The sequence below is a fragment of the Lutra lutra genome, chromosome 4 (genome assembly GCF_902655055.1).
Source record: "Lutra lutra chromosome 4, mLutLut1.2, whole genome shotgun sequence".
Taxonomy (NCBI): domain Eukaryota; kingdom Metazoa; phylum Chordata; class Mammalia; order Carnivora; family Mustelidae; genus Lutra; species Lutra lutra.
Window position 1 is genome coordinate 118,024,388 of NC_062281.1, and position 19,281 is coordinate 118,043,668.

General features: G+C 33.0%; 1 protein-coding gene across 6 annotated transcripts in view; it reads right to left on the reverse strand.

Moving 5' to 3' along the window:
* Positions 1–1,288: 1,288 nt before the first annotated feature.
* The window catches only part of MTF2 (metal response element binding transcription factor 2), a 63,830-nt gene continuing 45,837 nt past the window's right edge, over positions 1,289–19,281 (reverse strand). For 4 of the 6 annotated variants that reach the window (XM_047725336.1, XM_047725335.1, XM_047725334.1 and 1 more), the window contains 7 exons: positions 19,012–19,135; positions 12,614–12,681; positions 10,922–11,092; positions 6,746–6,851; positions 6,573–6,625; positions 6,358–6,462; positions 1,289–4,811 (listed from right to left, as the gene is read on the reverse strand). In XM_047725336.1, coding sequence (XP_047581292.1) covers positions 4,454–4,811; positions 6,358–6,462; positions 6,573–6,625; positions 6,746–6,851; positions 10,922–11,092; positions 12,614–12,681; positions 19,012–19,135 — 985 coding nt within the window. In that variant the 3' untranslated portion in view covers positions 1,289–4,453. Of the gene's footprint in view, positions 4,812–4,988; positions 5,062–6,357; positions 6,463–6,572; positions 6,626–6,745; positions 6,852–10,921; positions 11,093–12,613; positions 12,682–19,011; positions 19,136–19,281 lie in introns of all 6 variants that reach the window. The other 2 variants (XR_007126557.1, XM_047725332.1) reach the window with 2 other exon arrangements.

Below are 19,281 nucleotides of genomic sequence, written 5' to 3' on the forward strand. Positions count from 1 at the left end.
ATAGAAACACTATAATTATGTAATTAAATTTTAAAAAGACTTTCAAAACATCTGAAAAACTTGATTTCTTAAAAGAATTGTTTTTAGTGCATAAACAATGAATTTTAGAACATAAAAAAATTAAATTTTTAAAAGAACTGTTTTAGGTCAGCTTTTAACTTCCGCTTAATACGACAAACTTACTTTTAATTAGCTGCTAGATATTATTCATTCAGATATTGTCAACATTTCTTTTCAGCACTTGACATAATGATGGGTTGAATAAACATGGTAGAACTCAGTAACAAATGTAAGCTTTTTTTTAATTCCCAAGCCTAGGCCACACACAAAAGCACTAAGGATCAAACATAAACATCCACAAGGGAGACAGCAGAAGCTAACAGGCATTGCAGACTACACTCACACTGTGACTTCAAGATTGAACAGAGCCCTCCAAATTTTAAAAGTTATCTGCCATAGTTTTGTAGTACAGATCTTGCATATACTTTGTTCCATGAACTCAATGTCGGTGCTACTCCTGTGATATATAAGAAAACTCAATGAAAGTAATCAAATACTAAGAATAAGATTTTCGTTGCATAGAGTTGAGTTTCGGAGGGCCACAAACCATTATCTAAGACTTTTTCTGCCTTCTGCCCCCCATGAACCAATCTGTGTCTGTTCTGAGATTGTATCACCCTCACTGTGAAAGCATGGAAAGAAAAAAGATAAAAGACTGTATCTTTTGGTAAATACAAGGAATAAATATTAGACTAATGATTTTGAATAAGATACGTCTTTGTTTTATCCAGTAAGTACATTTTAACATCTATGAAGGTTTTGTTCATTTGTTTGTTTGGTTTAAATCCAGTGGAATTTTCTTGAACAAGATATCACATTCCTTGAAGATGCTGCAAAAGTGAGGAATTACTATTACTAAGCATACAGTTTCAATACTCGTCATCTCTAACAAAGAGAAAATGCAAGGGGAGTAAGCAAAGAGGGATTTTATTGTGGAGAAGTGAGGGCAGAAAAATAGAGTGAGCTAGTTTATTTGCAGTCATAAGTCATAAATCTGATTTTAAACATAGACAGTATAATATTTTGATCTAGATATTGCTCCAAGACATTTTGATGTAACTTAAAAATTATAAATATTGTACTTACTCCCATTCTCTTTGTTGATATTCAGAGAGCCAATCAGTTTGCTTTCATAGCTTCTCCTGTATCTAAACTTTTATCAGTCTGACATCTGGTTTCTTAACTGCTACTTATTAGAAAAGAATCCATGACCAGATAAAATTCTTACTTTACACTTAACCGTCAAGTTTTTATTTTCCTGAGGAAAGAAGATGACTGCCACAGAAGAAACCAAAGGAGACTTTTGGGAGTGGATATTTGTAGAAGTACTCAAATATAATAATTTAAAGAGGAAAACTTACCCACATTACACAGGGCATTTTTTTTAAAACTATTTCCCAAAGTTCCATCTTCCTTTGCCATCATATCCTCATTCGAACAACTCTAGAACCACATTATATAACAAACGGTCTGCTATAACTATGCAAGTCAGAGAATGCTCCAACCAAAACTCAATAGTACCTGGCAGAAACTCAACCAAGTAGTTCAGAAGAATTAGTTTTACCTCCAAGCTGGTAAAAGAAATCTTCTGAATATATACACAATAGAAACCAAACTTTTATAGTTGGACATAACTTGCAAAATATAAGGGGAGAGGTACCCTCAAATCACACATCAGTGAGCACTCATTTGTTAAATATTTAGTAACAAAAGATGACTAGGCAAGATCAGACTTCATCACTTCTACATGAGAATTTATAAAATAACTCTGATAATCTCATATTCTGATCTAGTCAGATCATATAAGAATCCTTATCATTTATTATCAGGATATTTATAAAAATGTATTTGTTTTGAATAAAAATGTAATTAAAAAGAGTAAGGCATACTATTTTTACATCTTTTCCTTCTATAGTCTAGGGGCAAAGCTCTTAAGGAAAAAAATCCAAAATCCTTTGATGTGAACCTGACACCTTCTATATAAGCAAAAAGGAAAAAACATAGTTGAAAAGTCTGAATTTTTTTGAATTTGGGGGACAAGGTAGATAGAGGGAGATATACTGTCTTCCAAGTAGGAAGTGTACAAGCTGACTAAACATTATTTTTTAGAGGATCATTTTAGATGAACATACAATAATTATTAAGATTATTTGAGGGACAAGTGGAAAATGAGAGCCAAGTTTTATAAAGATTAATTCAAGTGAACATATTTACAATGGAATTGGAAAATCCTTAGCTCCTTGGCTAAATTAAAGCAGTCATCTACTGCATCAGTGTGTATTTTCAAGCAAATACAGAAGCAAAACTCATTAGCTCTTTAAAAAATACACACATTTAATGTTGGTCTGTTTTAATTCTAAGTAAAGCAATTCCAAAAATACAAACTGAACATCAGAGCCATGTGGAACCACCATGATAAAATAAAACAGACATTCACAATAATTACGTCTAAAGACAGTTCAGCTTAATAAATCATCTTCCAGGTATACTAAAGAAAGAGTTACTAAAATACTGCTGGTGTTCAGTTAGAATTAAAGGACTTTGGGGAAAATGAAATAATATGATACAGGTGGAGTGAATAAGGTTACACGGGATTTACATTTTCCATTACCCCTAGATATAAACAAACATTCAAAATCAACACAAACTCTGTGTGTTATTCAAAATATTGCAGCTGCAGGAAAGGCAACTTTAAATTAATAGCTAGGGGAAAATCAAGTTTTGGTGGAGGTAAACAGAAGTGACAGTTTTTAATTTGCACTTTTGTAAAGCTCATTTATACCTGGCCAACCAGGAACCAAATGCAGGACAACGAAGTTCTCTGCTTCTTTTGGCTATAATGTGACAAGGAAAGGTCATCTTTTGAAGATGTTTAAAGAAATAAAGCAACTTTCTTTATAAACAGTCAAATAATCAATCAATGGAATAAATAAGTACTAACCCACATTTTTACCGCTCTGTAACCACTACACTTTACATATTTTTCATTTTGGCGGCAAATTCCCCAATTTTTAGGCAAAATCCACCAATCACTTTTAAGAGTAAAATGAATAGCCACCAAAATAAGAATATTCTTCTGTTTACTCTTTGGCTAAAAAAGAAAACAAACAAAACAAAACAAAAAGAAACAGAAGACAACTCTAACACTGGTGATAAAAGAAACTGGTTTTTTACATGTAAAATAAAGTTATCAATTTAAATCTTGGTACATTTTATAAAAACAAGAGGTAATGTTGTAATAAAACAGTAGTAGCCTTGTCAGGCACCATACTGTTTGTTAACCCTGTGCAATAAAATACTTTGTTCATACTACACTTATTCAACATGACTAACAGTTACTACAGACATTTCAGGAATCTTCACGGGACTCCTACAGACTTACTGTTAAAACTGAGAGACATTTACAATCAAATGTGCCATGAAAACTTGAAAACGTTACTTCTAGTAGGAGATAATGTTCATATTATTTGAATTGGTTTTAGGTACTGAACAGCTGAGTTACAAGGACTGAAAGTGAAAAGCATTCTAAAAGCCCATGAACACTGTTGTTCACACCCTTCTTCAGAACACACTAAACTTTAAACTTGTCTGACACATTTCTCTTCATACATAGCAAGCAACAGCACCCAATAAAAGCCTGAGAAGAAATGCTGCTGTGTAAATACTGCAACTATTCCTGAAAAAAGAATTATGGGATATATACTCCAAAGCTGCCCATTCCCATAATTTGTATTGCATAGGTCACATAATCACACACATATATATACACCCCTGTGTATATATATGCACATGCAAAGAATATATTAAGACGACAATGAAGTCTAGTCACAGAGCAATTTACAGGCTCAATATATTTTTTACACTTTGCTTGAAAGAAAATTTCAATATTTTACAGTCTTTTAGTAGGCATTATATACACTGCACTTTATGAAATCTGAAAGGTATTGAAATAAATTTTTTCCAACATTTTGGCAACAAAACAGACAACGTTTCTCCAAATACTTGTGCTATCTATCTACATGATCTGTTTGATCTGATAACCACTAATCACAAAAACTGACTCAATGGAATAATTAGAAAAATTATCTAACACCATGCATGGATTTGAATCATTTTTAATATCCTATCCTAGAAACATTCTACAAATCTTAAGATTTAAAAAATTAAGTCTCTGTTCTGATTTTTAAAAGATATCTTTTTATGACAATATCCATAACATTGACAGGTACATGTTAAGGCTAGTATCATCTCCTTTTGTGAATTTTTTTTGACTTTTTTTTTTTTTTTTTTTTTTTAAGAAAGATAGTAAAAGCCAGACTCCTTTATCCTTTAGGGCTTTGAACTGTACCTACAGAAAATGAGAGTGCAGTGAACATAATGTTCAGTCCTACAGTCAGGATGCAGTTGCTCCTTCCCATTCCACAAGATACTGCACCTTTCCATCAAGTGTCACCCGACGAGCCAATACTCGGTATTTTTCACCACATGCTATTCTACCTGCAGCACCAAAATAACTGGTAATGGAGTTTTTAAGATGATTGAGTTGCAACTCCTGATCTGCTAAGTTATTCAAAATCTCTGTGTTGAGTTCATCAAATTGGTAATCTTCTTTGCCTTCATCATCTTTTACAATTTCTGAGTTCTGAGTCTGGAGTGCTCTTCTTGGAAGACGACCCCTTCTCCTCCGTAAATGTGGTATTGCAGCAGGCCAAGATCTTCCTGTACGAGTTCTTTTTCTGGAGTCAGATAATCTATGGAACAAGAAAGGTCATTAACTGTCTACTGAGTTTATAAAGCATACCTTGCCCAAACAATATATTCTCAGATTTTTTTTCTATCACTCTACTGTAAGTATATGCCCTTGCTGACATAAAAATCAGCCAAACCAAAACAATACATGCTATTTTTATAAATGGATTATCACTCGCCTTCGTTAGATTCCATCACCTTCTTGGGGCTGACCTTTGAAGAGCTTTTCTTCCTTAACAATGTACTATTAAGCTTAAAAGAATCAGAGGAAGTTTTTAATTACGAGGCCAATGAGACATATTCTTACCAAGAAGAGGCCTATTCATATTAGTCAGATATCGTCAACAGTCTTATCATTAAAAAGAAGACAGTTCATTCACTCATTCAATGCAGTAAATACTTAATAAGCACCTACTTTACATACAACATTGTTCCATGTGCTTAAAAAGATGGTAGAACTAGAATAAATGTTCTCTTATTACCAGTTCTAGGGCTAGTGAAGTAATGTAATGAACTGGAATAAATATAAACTAGAAATCAGGGTACCCTGAATCTAGCTCTATGATATTGGCCAAATTCAAATCTCATATCCTCTGTCTTCTCTTCTGTGAAGAGATCAAGTGAAGGGGTAGAACTAGATCATCTCTGAGGTCCTTTTCGGCTCAGAAATTCAATGATTTTATAACCTTATAACAAGGGGAGAATATAGCCTAAAAGCTAAATTCAAATATTTTACAATCACACTGCTCAACTCAACATCCCAGCTCTGTTATGCTTGTTAATAAACATGCTAGTCTGGGCTTGTTTCTTAAAACTCTCTCAAGTTTCAGTTTCTTCATCTTTAAAATGGGAGTAACAGGACTTACAACTCAAAAGATTGTTTTAAGAATTTAATAAGACAATGTATAAAGGAAGATTAGCAAAATGCTTGGGTAAAAGGCCAAAACAGTTCACATTATTCTACACAATTCATTAAAAAATAAGTTACATTTTAAGCTCTTTAATACTCTGAATTTTGTATGATTTACATGAGCAGTTTCTAAATTGTGGACAAAAATTAAACTAAGGGAAGCATAAAAACTTGCAAGCTCATAGTTCTGACCCCAAGTAAACTATCTTCTCATAACTGACATATCATGCTTTAGTAGAGGTATCCTTCTAAAAAATCAGGTTAACTAAAATATTTGAGAAGTCTGCTGATAGAAATCCTGAGTTTAAGATCTTTTTAGTAACAAAAGGATTTGCATGTCTGATTCAGATATTAAAAAAAGGAAAAGTCTTCCTAAAGCAAGGCATACCTAAATATTATAAGTATAAAAGGTCTCAGGGAAAAGCACATAACCTATAAACACCATTATACCTCTTTTCTGTGTACACAGAAAATGACCTGATAAATATTAACAACCTAAGGAATCTACATATAGATTGCTTCTTAAACACTCAAAGGCATACTTTATCACTTTCGAATGCTAAGAATGTATTTAATCATTAAAAAGAAAAAATTATCTAGAAGAAAATTAGTAAGGAATAAGAATATAAAATATCTACCCATAATGCCTGGAAATGCTAGACGAGGTAGTTTCTTTTGCACTGGAAGCACCCGTGAAATCCACATCTGAGGTATTGGATGTATGTGCAGTTCCCTCAGTTCTCCTGAGACAAAAAAATTTAAATGGTATAACGACTATATTACATAACAATAGAAATACTCATTTTCCCCCAAAAGAAAATTCCTGGATAGGAAAAAATAACTTTCTATTTACCCTATAGGAGAAGGTAAATCCAAGGTAGGATTCTCTGAAATTGATTCCTTATCCTGGAAAATAAAAAATAACATTTAAAGCATGGTTCTAAAGAAATTGGAGAAGATACTCATTTTTCAGTTAATTTCAAGCATCTTTCCTCTCTGAGAACATATATTAACACATCCTCTTACCAAAGGTGGCTCAGCAGTTTTCTGAATCATTTTTCTTGTATATGGACCAGGTGGACGACCTACAGATTTTTTCTTTCCTTTTTTTTCTATGCCATTGCTTACTTCCCTGAAACATAAAACCATTATGTATTTCATCTCTGCATAAAGAAAATAAAAAGACAATGGATAATATACACCCTACTTACATAATTAGGTTATACTTATATATTTTTCTATTAATGGTAATATAAAAAATTAAAGTTGAATCTACAAGTTTAGTCAAGTGCATAGATAATACATTTCAATTTAAATATACATTTCTTGACTTAGGAAATATTTACATATGAAAGGTTTAAGAAAAAGTGTTCTCTTTACTACAATTCTGAAAAATATATAGCATCTTAAAGTTAAAAAGCAAAAACAAAAGCAGACTACTATACTGGATGGAAGATTTCTTAGTTTAGGTTGTTACTATGTGGGTAATGGAAGATTTCTTAGTTTAGGTTGTTACTATGTGGGTATTTGGGAGATCTTTCAAGAATTTATTACTAAAAGTGATTACGAATTTAATAGTTACCCACGTGGAGCCAGGAAGTATCTATATTAAAATATTTTAGTTATAAACACAGGTTGCCTTTAGAAATGAGTATCTATCTATCTATCTCCTTGAATGATGTTTATCAGAAAGAGAATGAAGCCCAGGGTGGCAGAGTATAGAGGAAGGAATTCATCGTATCAGGCAGGGAGTCATTCAAAAGACACAATCAGAAAGCTCTAGAAAACCATTTTTGAGACATAAAAGTAAATGTCAAGCAATAGGAAGGGGGAAAAAGCAATAGCCAAGGACATCTCTAATTAACAGAAGGGAAAAAAAGAAAGGACAAATATCAACATACAGAACATCTACTTCATTTATTCAACAAACATTATCTACCATAGAAAAGGGGTATCAGGGGGCGCCTGGGTGGCTCAGTGGGTTAAGCCGCTGCCTTCGGCTCAGGTCATGATCTCAGGGTCCTGGGATCGAGTCCCACATCGGGCTCTCTGCTCAGCAGGAAGCCTGCTTCCCTCTCTCTCTCTCTCTGCCTGCCTCTCCGTCTACTTGTGATCTCTCTCTGTCAAATAAATAAATAAAATCTTTAAAAAAAAAAAAAAAAGAAAAAAAAAAGAAAAGGGGTATCAGATAATAGGAATACAAAGACCTTCCCTGTGCTAAGGGGTTCACAGTATAGTTAGAAGTTGACGAAGGTGTATACAAGCAGGCTAATAATAATTCAGTGCTATAAGAAAGTCACCCAGGAAAATTTAATTAAAAAACATGGAAAAGGAGGAATACTACTATATAATAGGCTAGAAAGAGGTGAATGGAGAAAACTAGAAAACAACTACTCCAGACACCAAACTAAAGTTGGACAAGTACAAGGAAGGAGAAAGTTGGGGAACTAGAGGAAAAAAGCTTAACTAGCACTATAATCAAAACTCTCAAGAATAAGGTGATGGGGGTATACATTCCTTTTTTTGAAAGATAACATTTATAGAGGACTCTTGGACTAAAGAAAGTACTCTCAGATTAAAAGTACCAATGCATACATAGGACCCAGAAGGAACAGACAATGCCTTTAAAGAAAGCTGAACCATTTCCTGGTGGCATCAAATGAAAACCTGATAGCTAACATAGATGGAGTATCTTATTAATATCATGACAGGAATGAGAAAATTTGTGTAAACCTTTTTTCTAATTCATAAAATGGGCAACTGATAGCAAAGGGTTAATGATAAAAATCTGAAAGTGCTAAGAATAAGTATGCTTTCCTTTAGGGAAAAAAAACTTGAAATTTTTTTTTCTACTTTATTACAAACTCAAATGGATATGAAACACTGTGTAATTTACCTTTTCTTACTCTCCAAGATGACTGTCTCATACCTTTTATTTGCTCCTTAAATTTCCCTCTCTGCACAATCCTCTTAGCCATTCTTTACACCTCAGTATTTCTTTGAGAAAATAGAAGTTACTAAGCAATAACTTCAGTCATCTTCTAAATCTCTAACAGAACTAGCATCTGTAGCCATTTTCACCCAATTTCAACAAAAGGGTGTAAGTCCTATCAAAAGCCATTACCACATTTATGTTCTAAATTCCTTCCCTTTTAGTTTCTCAAGGACTTTATGATATCTTCAATTACCTTCCCTCTCTCTTCTCCACTGGATCATTCCTACTAGTACATAAAGATAGCTTCCAATTAATTTTCCATCTATGAAAAAGCCATCACTTGAGTACTTCCTTCCCCTCTTCAGCTTCCATTTGTCTACCTCTCTTCACATAAAACTACTTTGGAGTGCTGTTGACACATGCCCTCCCTTTCTACTTTCTCCCTTCTCATTCAGATTTCTTAAAGGTTATTTCCTATTTTCCACTTTTCCTTTATTATCATCATTATTTTGAATCTGCCTATGTCCCTTATTAGTAGAAAAAGCCCAGTTTTGACATGTTAATTGAGCAGTGCTGGATTCAATCATACTTTAACCCACTTCAATCTGACTTCTATTCTTACCTCTCCAAAACAAAACAAAACAAAACAAAAACCCCTGTTTTTGTTAAGGTCACTAATAACAGAATACTATCTTTGGCAATAAATATTTTTCTGTCATCTTAAATCCACTTCACAGCAGCATTAGATACTGTTTAATACATTCATCTTTCTTGAAACACTTCCCTTTCTCTTGATTTTCAAGACACCAAACTTTCTCGGCTTCCTCCTATCTCACTGATCATTCTTTTTAGTCTCTCTTGCTTATTTCACCTCTTCCAAATCTCCAAATGATAACAGGGCATTCTTCTGGGACACAGTAACTCCCTCCCCATCCCAGCTATTGCTTCCTAGGTAATTTCACTCATTTTCAAGGCCTTATAAATCCGCTTCCAAATTTGCATCATGTGCCCTGACCTCTCCTGAGCTCCTGACTTACATAACCAGAGGTCTCTATCTAACATCATCATCACTTAGATATCCCTTGTGAAAATCTCAAATTCAATTAGTATGAGACAGAAGAATGCTTCACTCACCTTGCCAAATCTGCTCTTGCAGGGCTTGATAACAGACATCACCACCCACCAGTTACTCAAGCCAGAAATCTGAGCATTATATAACTTCTTCACCCCTCCATTTTTTTCATAAATTTAATTCATCAGTAAAGTCAATAAATTCTGCCTCCAACAGAGATCGTGAATCTATTTTCTCTCATTTGACTGATAGCACTACTCAGACAATCTCTCACCTAGACAACTGCAGCAGTCTTCGTTTCCTTTGCTTCTATTCTTACCTCTATACCTATCCATTCTCCAAAGAGCATACAAAGATGTCTCTTTAAAGGATAATTCAGTCTGCTTACATCTTTAAATAGCTCCCCATCATTAAAAACAACCCCAACTCCTTAGGAGACCTACATGACTCTACAAAATCAAGCCCCACCCAAACTTTCCAACACCTGATGCTGCTCTTGGCCCTCATTCATCCCCTACTAGTCTGTGAGTTCCTAGAACATGCCTCACAGCCTTCATACTTGTTATTTCCACCACCTGCAGTACTCTTCCCTTTGTTCTGCACATTGTTTGGTTAGTCTCATTCTTTGAATTTCAGCTTAAATATCATCTTAAATTAGGCCCTCCTTAAGCTTCCTTCTTTAAAAGTAGACTGCTTTACCTATATCCATCCCAGAACAATCTAAACCCATATGCTATGTCCAAGATGGCCTAACATGACCTGTAATTGTTTTGTTTATCACCTTTCCTTCCCACTATCCTATTAATACCATCAGGGCAAAAAGAAAGTCTGTCTTGTTATTATATCCCCAGCACTTACATAATAAGATGCTTGATAAATGGAATGAATAGATGGATGGATGGATGGATGGATGGATGAATGAGAAATGAACAAACAAATAAACAGGCCAGTACTTAAACTGTCTGCTAACAAAATCAACAGGACTTATTCCTGGAAAGCCTAAGATCTAAAATAAATAAATAAACATCTAAATTAAATTAACTCTTTGTACCTTGTCTAAGCAAGAAATTATAAACAGGAAAACAAATCAAGGTAACTACCACTTGTACTTTCAAATATACTAATGAGACTAAATAACACATTTTTAGTTACAAATAAGCTAAAGAGAAAAACTAAGCCACAGATCAACTTTTACCTTGAATCAGATATAGGTTTGGATGCCTTTCTGCCTTTAATTTTAAATTCATGGGATGTTCCTTCAGGTTCTTTCTCTGCTTTGAAAGCCACATTTGGTGGCACAGGAGGAACACGAATTCGCAACCCAAACAAATGCTTCTTCTTCTTTATTTCTTTCCCAGACATAAACCTAAATTTTTAAAAAAATTAACTAAAAATTTAAAAACTGAACACATATACATGGCAGACCCTAACTCATAACTTTCAGATGTAAAGCCTTTATACATGAAAGACCACCCAATACTACAAAACTCATTCTTTCTCTTTGCTTTCCTTTCCTTGATTCTTATCTGCTCCAGAGCCACTCCACAGTAGGATATAATGGAGGAGTAAGGAGGGAGGGAAAGGATCAGAAGGGAGAAGAGCACATGTCCACTTCTAACTTTTTAAAGGAAGAAGAGTAAAGCATGGTCTTTTTAGTCCTAAAATGTGTTTTTCCGTATTTCAGTGTCATCTGTTTAAAAGATCTCAAGAAAGGTTTAGGAAAAGAAGAATTCTATTTCAGAGTGGATCTGTGAGGGGAGAAACCCGGTCAGAAAGTAACAGCTGTTAGCAGTGGAAAAGGGGACCCAGTATGAGAGGTCCAAAAAATAAAAGGAGTCTCCCGTGTGTCAGATCCAGAATTGGAAAATAACATGGAGCAGGGAAAAGTTATTTCCATCTGGGTTTAGGTCTCTGAAAAATGTGTTCCATAACTGTTTCCCAAAGTCCTCAGGCTCCTTACTCCAAAACACCTCACCTACCTTAGTTCTACTAGACCCTGCCTAACCTGAGGAACCACACACCAAATTGCTTGGAATATTCTTCCACTGTTATGCAGGTTTGAGAAATGGAAGCTAATATTTCTATCATAATAGGAATAGATGTATTTCTGGTACCCTAAATTGGATTACAGAATTCACATCCCATAAAGTACTTTTTAACCAGTACAGTAACTGCTCAGGCACTTTATGGCTTTTTTAACTGGCCTAAATATCTAGCTAGGCACTAGTATTACAACATTTTTAAGGAGGGAATGCTGTCCAGTTCAAAAGAAGCAACTTGTTAGAAACAAAAATTTTATAAAATAACTCAATGGTTGGTTACAGCCAGCAGGAACACTTAAAAAATTTTTTTCTATTGCAATTTTTAAGTGTTTTTTAAAAATGTAGATTTTTTTTAAAAAAAGGAAAGCCCATATAAGAATATATCAAATAACCAATTATCAAAAATTTAGTACTAATACTACTTTTCTGCAACTGTTGACAACAACTAATCTTAAAATCTTAGAAGATCTCACAATCATTTTAAAACCAATATTCTCTATAGTATTTTCCACTATCGTTTACATTTTCCCACCAACTAATATTTTATTTTCAGGAGACTGCATTATAAAAACAAGTCATTACTAAATATGTTTTTCAACTGAATAGGCCAAATTCCCAAGATATTGGTATGTCTGCCTCTCAATCACCATTCCCAGAGGATTGCTTTTCCCTTCTCCAACCCTTGAGAATCACTGTTTACTCGGACTAAAAAAGAGGACATTAAAAAGCTTAAAATGGTTTGTACTAGTTCTAAACACCAATCCCATAAACCTTAAACAATGCCATTATTCCTTATACTTACTAAATGTCTCCCTCATAGGGATACACAAAATAAATCAACTTACATGGTCTTGTAATCATTTAATGCCTCCAGAACATGCTCATATCTTTCAGATTTTGGTGTGTCTGCCAGCTGTGAAGTATCAAGAAACAATTTAACGCACTATAATTTCATCAATTAGTAATATACAGGTGCTAGACAGAGGCAATGTGATGCAGAAAAAAAGTGTACTGACTAGTATACTGTCAAAAGATCTAAATTCTAATTCCAGGTCCTCACTGACTAGCTACATGATCTAAAGCCATTTAACCTCTTAAGGTTTGTTTCTTATCTATAAAAAGGGGAGTAAAAATCCTCCCCTAATTACTTCACTAGTAATTATGTGAATCAAATGATATGGCTGAAAGAACTGTAAACTGGAAAATGTTACAAGAATGGAATTTTGTTAGTTATTAAATTTAATTCCATAATCTGAGGAAATAATACATTAGAATGACTTTAATATCAACCATATATTGGATCTAATAGATATTATTAGGGAGGAGTATAAAAAGTAATGAAAACATAAAATTTTATTTACCAATAATCTCCATAACTTTGAAAAATTCTGTGAAACTGGCGGGGAGGGGTTGTTTTCAGAAAAGTTACAGACATTAGCCAGCCCTAAAACTCAAAGTGTCTCAGTAATTTTTTATCATCAAAAATCATTTTAAAATCTATTCAATTCTAGAAAGTATTTTTTGGTTTCAAAAGGGCTTCCTCAAGAGTCATTTCTGTCTCTTCTTCCAAGTTTAAAGAAGACTAGGGCCCAATAGCAAAAAATTCTAAATTCTTAAAAAAGGACCATTCTCAGTTAAAACCACAAAAACTTAAAAAAATAAATCCAGAATATCATAGCTGACTTCCAAGTGTATCACCAGTATGTCTTTATCAATTTATCAAAGCTCAGAATTGCTTCAAGTAAGAAGAGTAAACAAATCTGTCAGATAGAATGTTAGAGGTAGAAGAGATTTACAGAGTCATCTACTCCAACTCTCTTTATTTTATAGATTAGTTAACAGTTATAAAGGTTAAATGAAATGCTCAAATTCAATGGCTGGTTAGTGAAAGAGCTAAAATTCTGAACCCAGGTGACAATAAGTCCATTCATTCAACATTCACTAACAGCCCATACTGTGCTAATGCACTGGGTGCTTTTAGAAAATAAGAAAAGAAATGGGACAGTCTGGTGGTCATGCCTCTATACCCTATTACTTCTTCCTACTGTAATTTCTGCAGTGTTCAATTAAAGAGAATTTCTATTAAAAAAGAAATAACACAACAGACATTAAAGCCTGAAGGACACTTTCAGTGTCCATGTAATTCAAGGTTCCATCAACACCGCAGTCCCTTTTATAGTACTGATAGGTATTCAACCTTGGTTTAAATACTAGCAATGATGAAAGCTGATGAGGCACCCACTGAGGAAGCCCATCTCACAGGTGGACAAATCTTCCCTCCTGTAACTCTTCCAGTCCTCTCTTACAAGACAGTTCTTCAAATATTTGATAGTAGCTGTCATGTCTAAGTATAAGATGCCTAAGTTTAAGAGTAGATTGAAAGTTTTTAGCAACCACATTGGCTAATTTCATCTCTTCCTCATCCCCACCCCCTCACCTGAACTCTAAAATCTTATCAGATAAACTAATCAAGTATTCGCTATCATACACTGCTTCTTCTGAACTGGCTGAATGTGTATTTAAGCCTAAGAGCAGAACTTACTTGTAACTATTGTTAATTTGTTTTCAGGTCAGTGTTTGAGATAATCTTTTCTCTTGATTCTGTCATCCTTCTTAAAATTAGAGGTAGACACAAAGACAGAATCCTGTGGCTCTCCATTAGAATCTCCCTCAAGAGTATTTCCAAGCCATTGAAAGCTTCTGTTTCTATAATTCAACTGGTTACATATCCATTTTTTACTTTTAATTTTAACCAGTTCGAATTTTAGTATCTAATATGGAATTCAGTTACACTATGCTTATACTATACCTATAGCATTTGACTTACCAGTGTGGCTAACCATATAAAAAAGGGGGAGGAGGGTATTTAATATGATTTATTCTAATAAAATAGTGTTTTTTCCTTGTAGCTTTTTAAATCTTCACAAACCACACATCTGAAAAATGTACTCTACAATCTTGCTGACAATCAACAACAAAACTATTTCTCAAATCTATTCCTCTTTTACTTTTTGAAAAGCACAATGAACTCTCTCTTTCTTTTGGTACTTGCTCTCTATGGTTTCTCAGAAATTTTATCTGTAAGTTCCTTCAGCACTCCAAAACTACTTTCCATAGAACTATATATATATTTCAACTTGTATTATGGGGCCAAGGGATCTCTTTGTGCATTTTGAAGACCCAAAGTACAGACATTATAGTTCAAATCAAATAATCTGTATTAAAACAGCACCATATTCTAAGTCTACCATCTGATCATGAGGTTTGTAATAATGCTAACATAATAACCATTTTCGTTCCTCCCACCACAGACACTAATCTCACATTATACTTTGACTCTCAGGGTTGTATATTTCTGTATAGATATAAATGCTATTAGGTATAGTTATAGCTCTTCCTTTCAATAAAATATACCTTTGAATTACCAATATTGAATTCCATGCTGCCTAGGCTTAAGTATGCAAAACAGGGTTAAGTAATTTGTTTGCCAACCTATACAGCTATATGTTAATACAAAACACTCAAAAGCCTCAAGTATTGTTGTTAATCATATTTCTTATAATTTTCATTTAAAAATATTATACCACCTCAATTATACATTTTTTTCTCTAGCCAAAACATCATATCTGCTATAGTATTTCATTTAAGTTTATGACTTTCTCCCTACATCCTTCAAAAGGTAGCACTCAATATACTACTCTGCTATGAATCTTTGGGGGCTGAAATTTAAGATTACCATTAACAGAAAAGTAGGCTGTCCTTATAAAACTAGGATTTCAGATCACATTAGGAATTAAGGACAAATAATAATAAGTAGATTCTGAAGTATGAATATTTCTTTTTAACTCTCAAAACCAACCTGGTACAACAGTTATTTCCTCATTCTAAATAAAAACCCTTAAGCAACCTTTATTTGGATCTCAAATGTTGCATTATATATTTTTACAATCTCAAAAGAAAATTACAAAACAACAGTTTCTCAAATAGCTCATTCAGTCTATATAAGGCACAAAGTCTCAAAGATGTAAAAGAAAGAAAACAAAAATCACATAAGAAAAAGGATAGAGAACTATCACTATGTTCAAATATGTTCTAAAAGTTTCAGCTGCTCTTCACAATCCTGAAATAACCAACTAAGAAAAGAAATATACATAAATGGTAAATTTGCCTTCAAATATTTTTGAAATTTCTTGTTATAAAAGAAGTCATAGCATTTCCTTTATATCAAAAAAAAAAAAAAAAGCACAAAACACTAAAAGGATACCACTGATTCAATTAAGATTGCTCTAAGTAATTAGAAATTGAAATAAGTATTTACAGGACTTCCAAAATAATATAGAAATACTATGAAATTTTGGCCAGTGTTATCATATATTAAATTAAGTCCTAATTCAGCTCAGAAAAAAAATGTAAGTACCTCCCTGTGACTAGTGTGTCCATATATATTCCTAAACAAAAAGCCATAAAACTCTCAATCAACTTCTCAAGTCATCACAAGATTTTTTTCCTTTACCCACATGGAGGGAAAAAAACTCCACATTTAAGAGAGAGTTAAATCACAACCATTTTTTTTTGTTTCATTCTGAGGAGAACCTTCTAGACCAAGTGCCTATGTCATATAATCGATAGTATTTATAGTAAGAACCAGTGTTCAAATGACAATACACTTAACATGCAGTATTTCCCATATTTTTTAAGTAATTAAACCTATCTTATAAAAAGATTTTTTAACACAAAAGTATTTATAAACAAAAAGAAAGTTTCGTAAAACTAAATCTGGGTTAGTGACAAAACTCAATTTGCAACTCATTTCAGTTAGCCAAAGATACACTACTTTAATAATCTGGAATAATCCACTATTTGTATTATTTTCGTTTCTATTATCGCAAACATTTAAAAGTAAACTAAGTGAAAATTAGTTACATATAAATGTTACAAATAAATGTTGAGGCAGGCATAAATTTTATGGTCTCTTTATTATTAAAATCATACCCTCAAAATCAATCATAACATTATAAAGATTTAAAAGATTAATACAGAGAGTTTTTTAAAAGCTGAACTTCCATCTCTAAATATTTGAGGATGGAATGACTAAGTCTGAATTTTTTTTTTTTTAATGCAGAGAAAAGGCAATGGGAAATGATTAGAAAGTCACTTGTTCTGAAAATATACTTGATGGCTCCAAAAAATAGAAACACTCCCCAGAAAAGTAAACTTTCCCATTGTAAAGTTTTATTAGAGTATAATGTTCTTTTTAAATTTAAAAAATTTCCATATTGGCAAAGAATAAGAAATTGAATTATGAATGAATGTCTTATTTCTAAGACATCATCACATAAGCTACAGAAAATGAAAACATCTACTAATAAATTTTTCGATATGTATCAGAAGTATAGCTAGAACTAAAATACCTGAGATTCATAAACTGAATTAATTTCTTAGGCTAACTGTCTAGACTGATAGTCTAATTGTGATTTTTGTTTTCTATTTTCAGAATCTTAAATAAAATCTAGGTATCATTTTTCATTTTAATAAAAGAAAGCATTTGAAATAAAGTAACATGAGTTTTTATATGTGTGCCCACTGTCTACACGAAGTAATTACTACAGAATTTAATCATGTGAAACATAAAATGTACTAAGAATAGAGATGTATCTGCATATGAAATGCTGAAGGAACCATGGTTAGAAACAAAGCATTTTAAAAAGAATATATTAAAGTATTAAATATTAAAGATGACTATAATGAACCATATAGCCACTAGTGCCTTATACTTACTTTTTTCTTTCATTACTAATCATTACTATTACTATTACCATTACTATTACTATTATTACTAATCATTACTATTAAAATTTATCAACTCTGCAAGACACTGGTTTTCTTTCAAATTTCATCTGGAAAAAACATGTAACAGAAAAGAATGTTGTGTTCCAACTTCTAACACTCAAAACATCTTAGCTCAATTAATTTTAATAATATCTTTTACTTAAAAAAAAAATCAAAGTATCCTGCAAGTGTTTGTTTTATAATTTGCACAACTGACCTACCACACACTAGCTTTTAACTGTGCATTATGTTCTCCCTGATGCCCCATAAAACCCCCAAAACAACTCAAAACACCCTGATATCTTATTTGACATGAACCATTTATAAACTGCTCCATGTCTAAAAGCTACAAAAGTAAAAATTCTTCCTAAACTTTAGTTTACACAACTTTTACCTCTTTCAAAAGTAATGTGCGACTAAAATTCACACATCTGATTCCACATATTATAAAACAAAATTTTTATTTAAGCTAAGAGTAGTTAGGGGTGCCTGGGTGGCTCAGCCCCTTAAGCATCTGACTCTTCAGGTTATGATCTCAGGTTTGTGAGACAGAGCCCCAGGGTCAGGCTGGGTGTGGAGCATGCTTAAGATTCTCCCTCTCCCTTTGCCCCACCCAGCACTCCCACCCTCTCTAAACGAAAAACAAAACAAAACAAAAAATAAAACATTTATAAGCTAAGAGTAGTTAATATCTAGATTTTAATAATTCAAAATAAATCCTTAAAACAGGTTAACTACTAAAGTTACTTTAGTTATTTTCTTCTTTGTATCTTCTTTGTGCTTGTCTACAGTTTCAAAATCTTCTTCAAAGAACATGCATTAACTTTTACATTGCTTTTTTTTTTAAAGACTCTGTAAACCAGCATAAGTGGTTAGACTTCACAAATGAAAAGCAAACTGAGATGTCATAATGAGGGGGATAATCTCCAACCAGAATAGCTTTACTCCCTAACACATTGCTCTAACACTATTACTGGGTGCCCCCCATTCCTGGAAGTCAAAGATTATATACAAGGGAGTACCAACAAGAGAGGAAGGAGGAGTGTTGGTTATATCTCTTAAATCTATAGACACTTAGAAAAACAGGAGGAGGAAACATAAGTAAGATACACAATAATAAGAATTTCAATAAGGATTTCTCCCTCCCTTCTATCTTTAACTACAATGATTCTCACTTCAGAAAATGCGAAAATCAAATAATTTACTTCCTCCTTCTACATTTTTCCCTGAGTCAACAGGCAATAAACAGGAAGAGAGGGCTGGCCCTGATATCATCAGAGTTACTTCTCCCTGAACTAAAATTAAAATTTTATTTTAGATGTATAACTTATACATTTATCTTAGTTGTTTTTAACAGAAACAAAACAAAAATTGACATCAAGTAGCTAATAAAGTTAGCTCTAAGACCACTTACCTCTCCAGGATGCAATCTATCCCAGTTTTCATTAATGTATGTCATAAGCTCAAGTTCAGAATCAAAGTATTTCTTCTTGTGAATAACACTTAGGTTGTAAAGGCATAGGTGTGCTATATCTACCCTGGAATCCAAAAATAATCACAATATACAAAAGCAATGTTTTTGGTTATTAAGAAATCACATTTTAAAAAATAAAAACAGCAATTAAAAAATCCAAACTGAAGTATATAGGTAAGCAGAGGGTCAATAGCGTAAGTTATAATATTA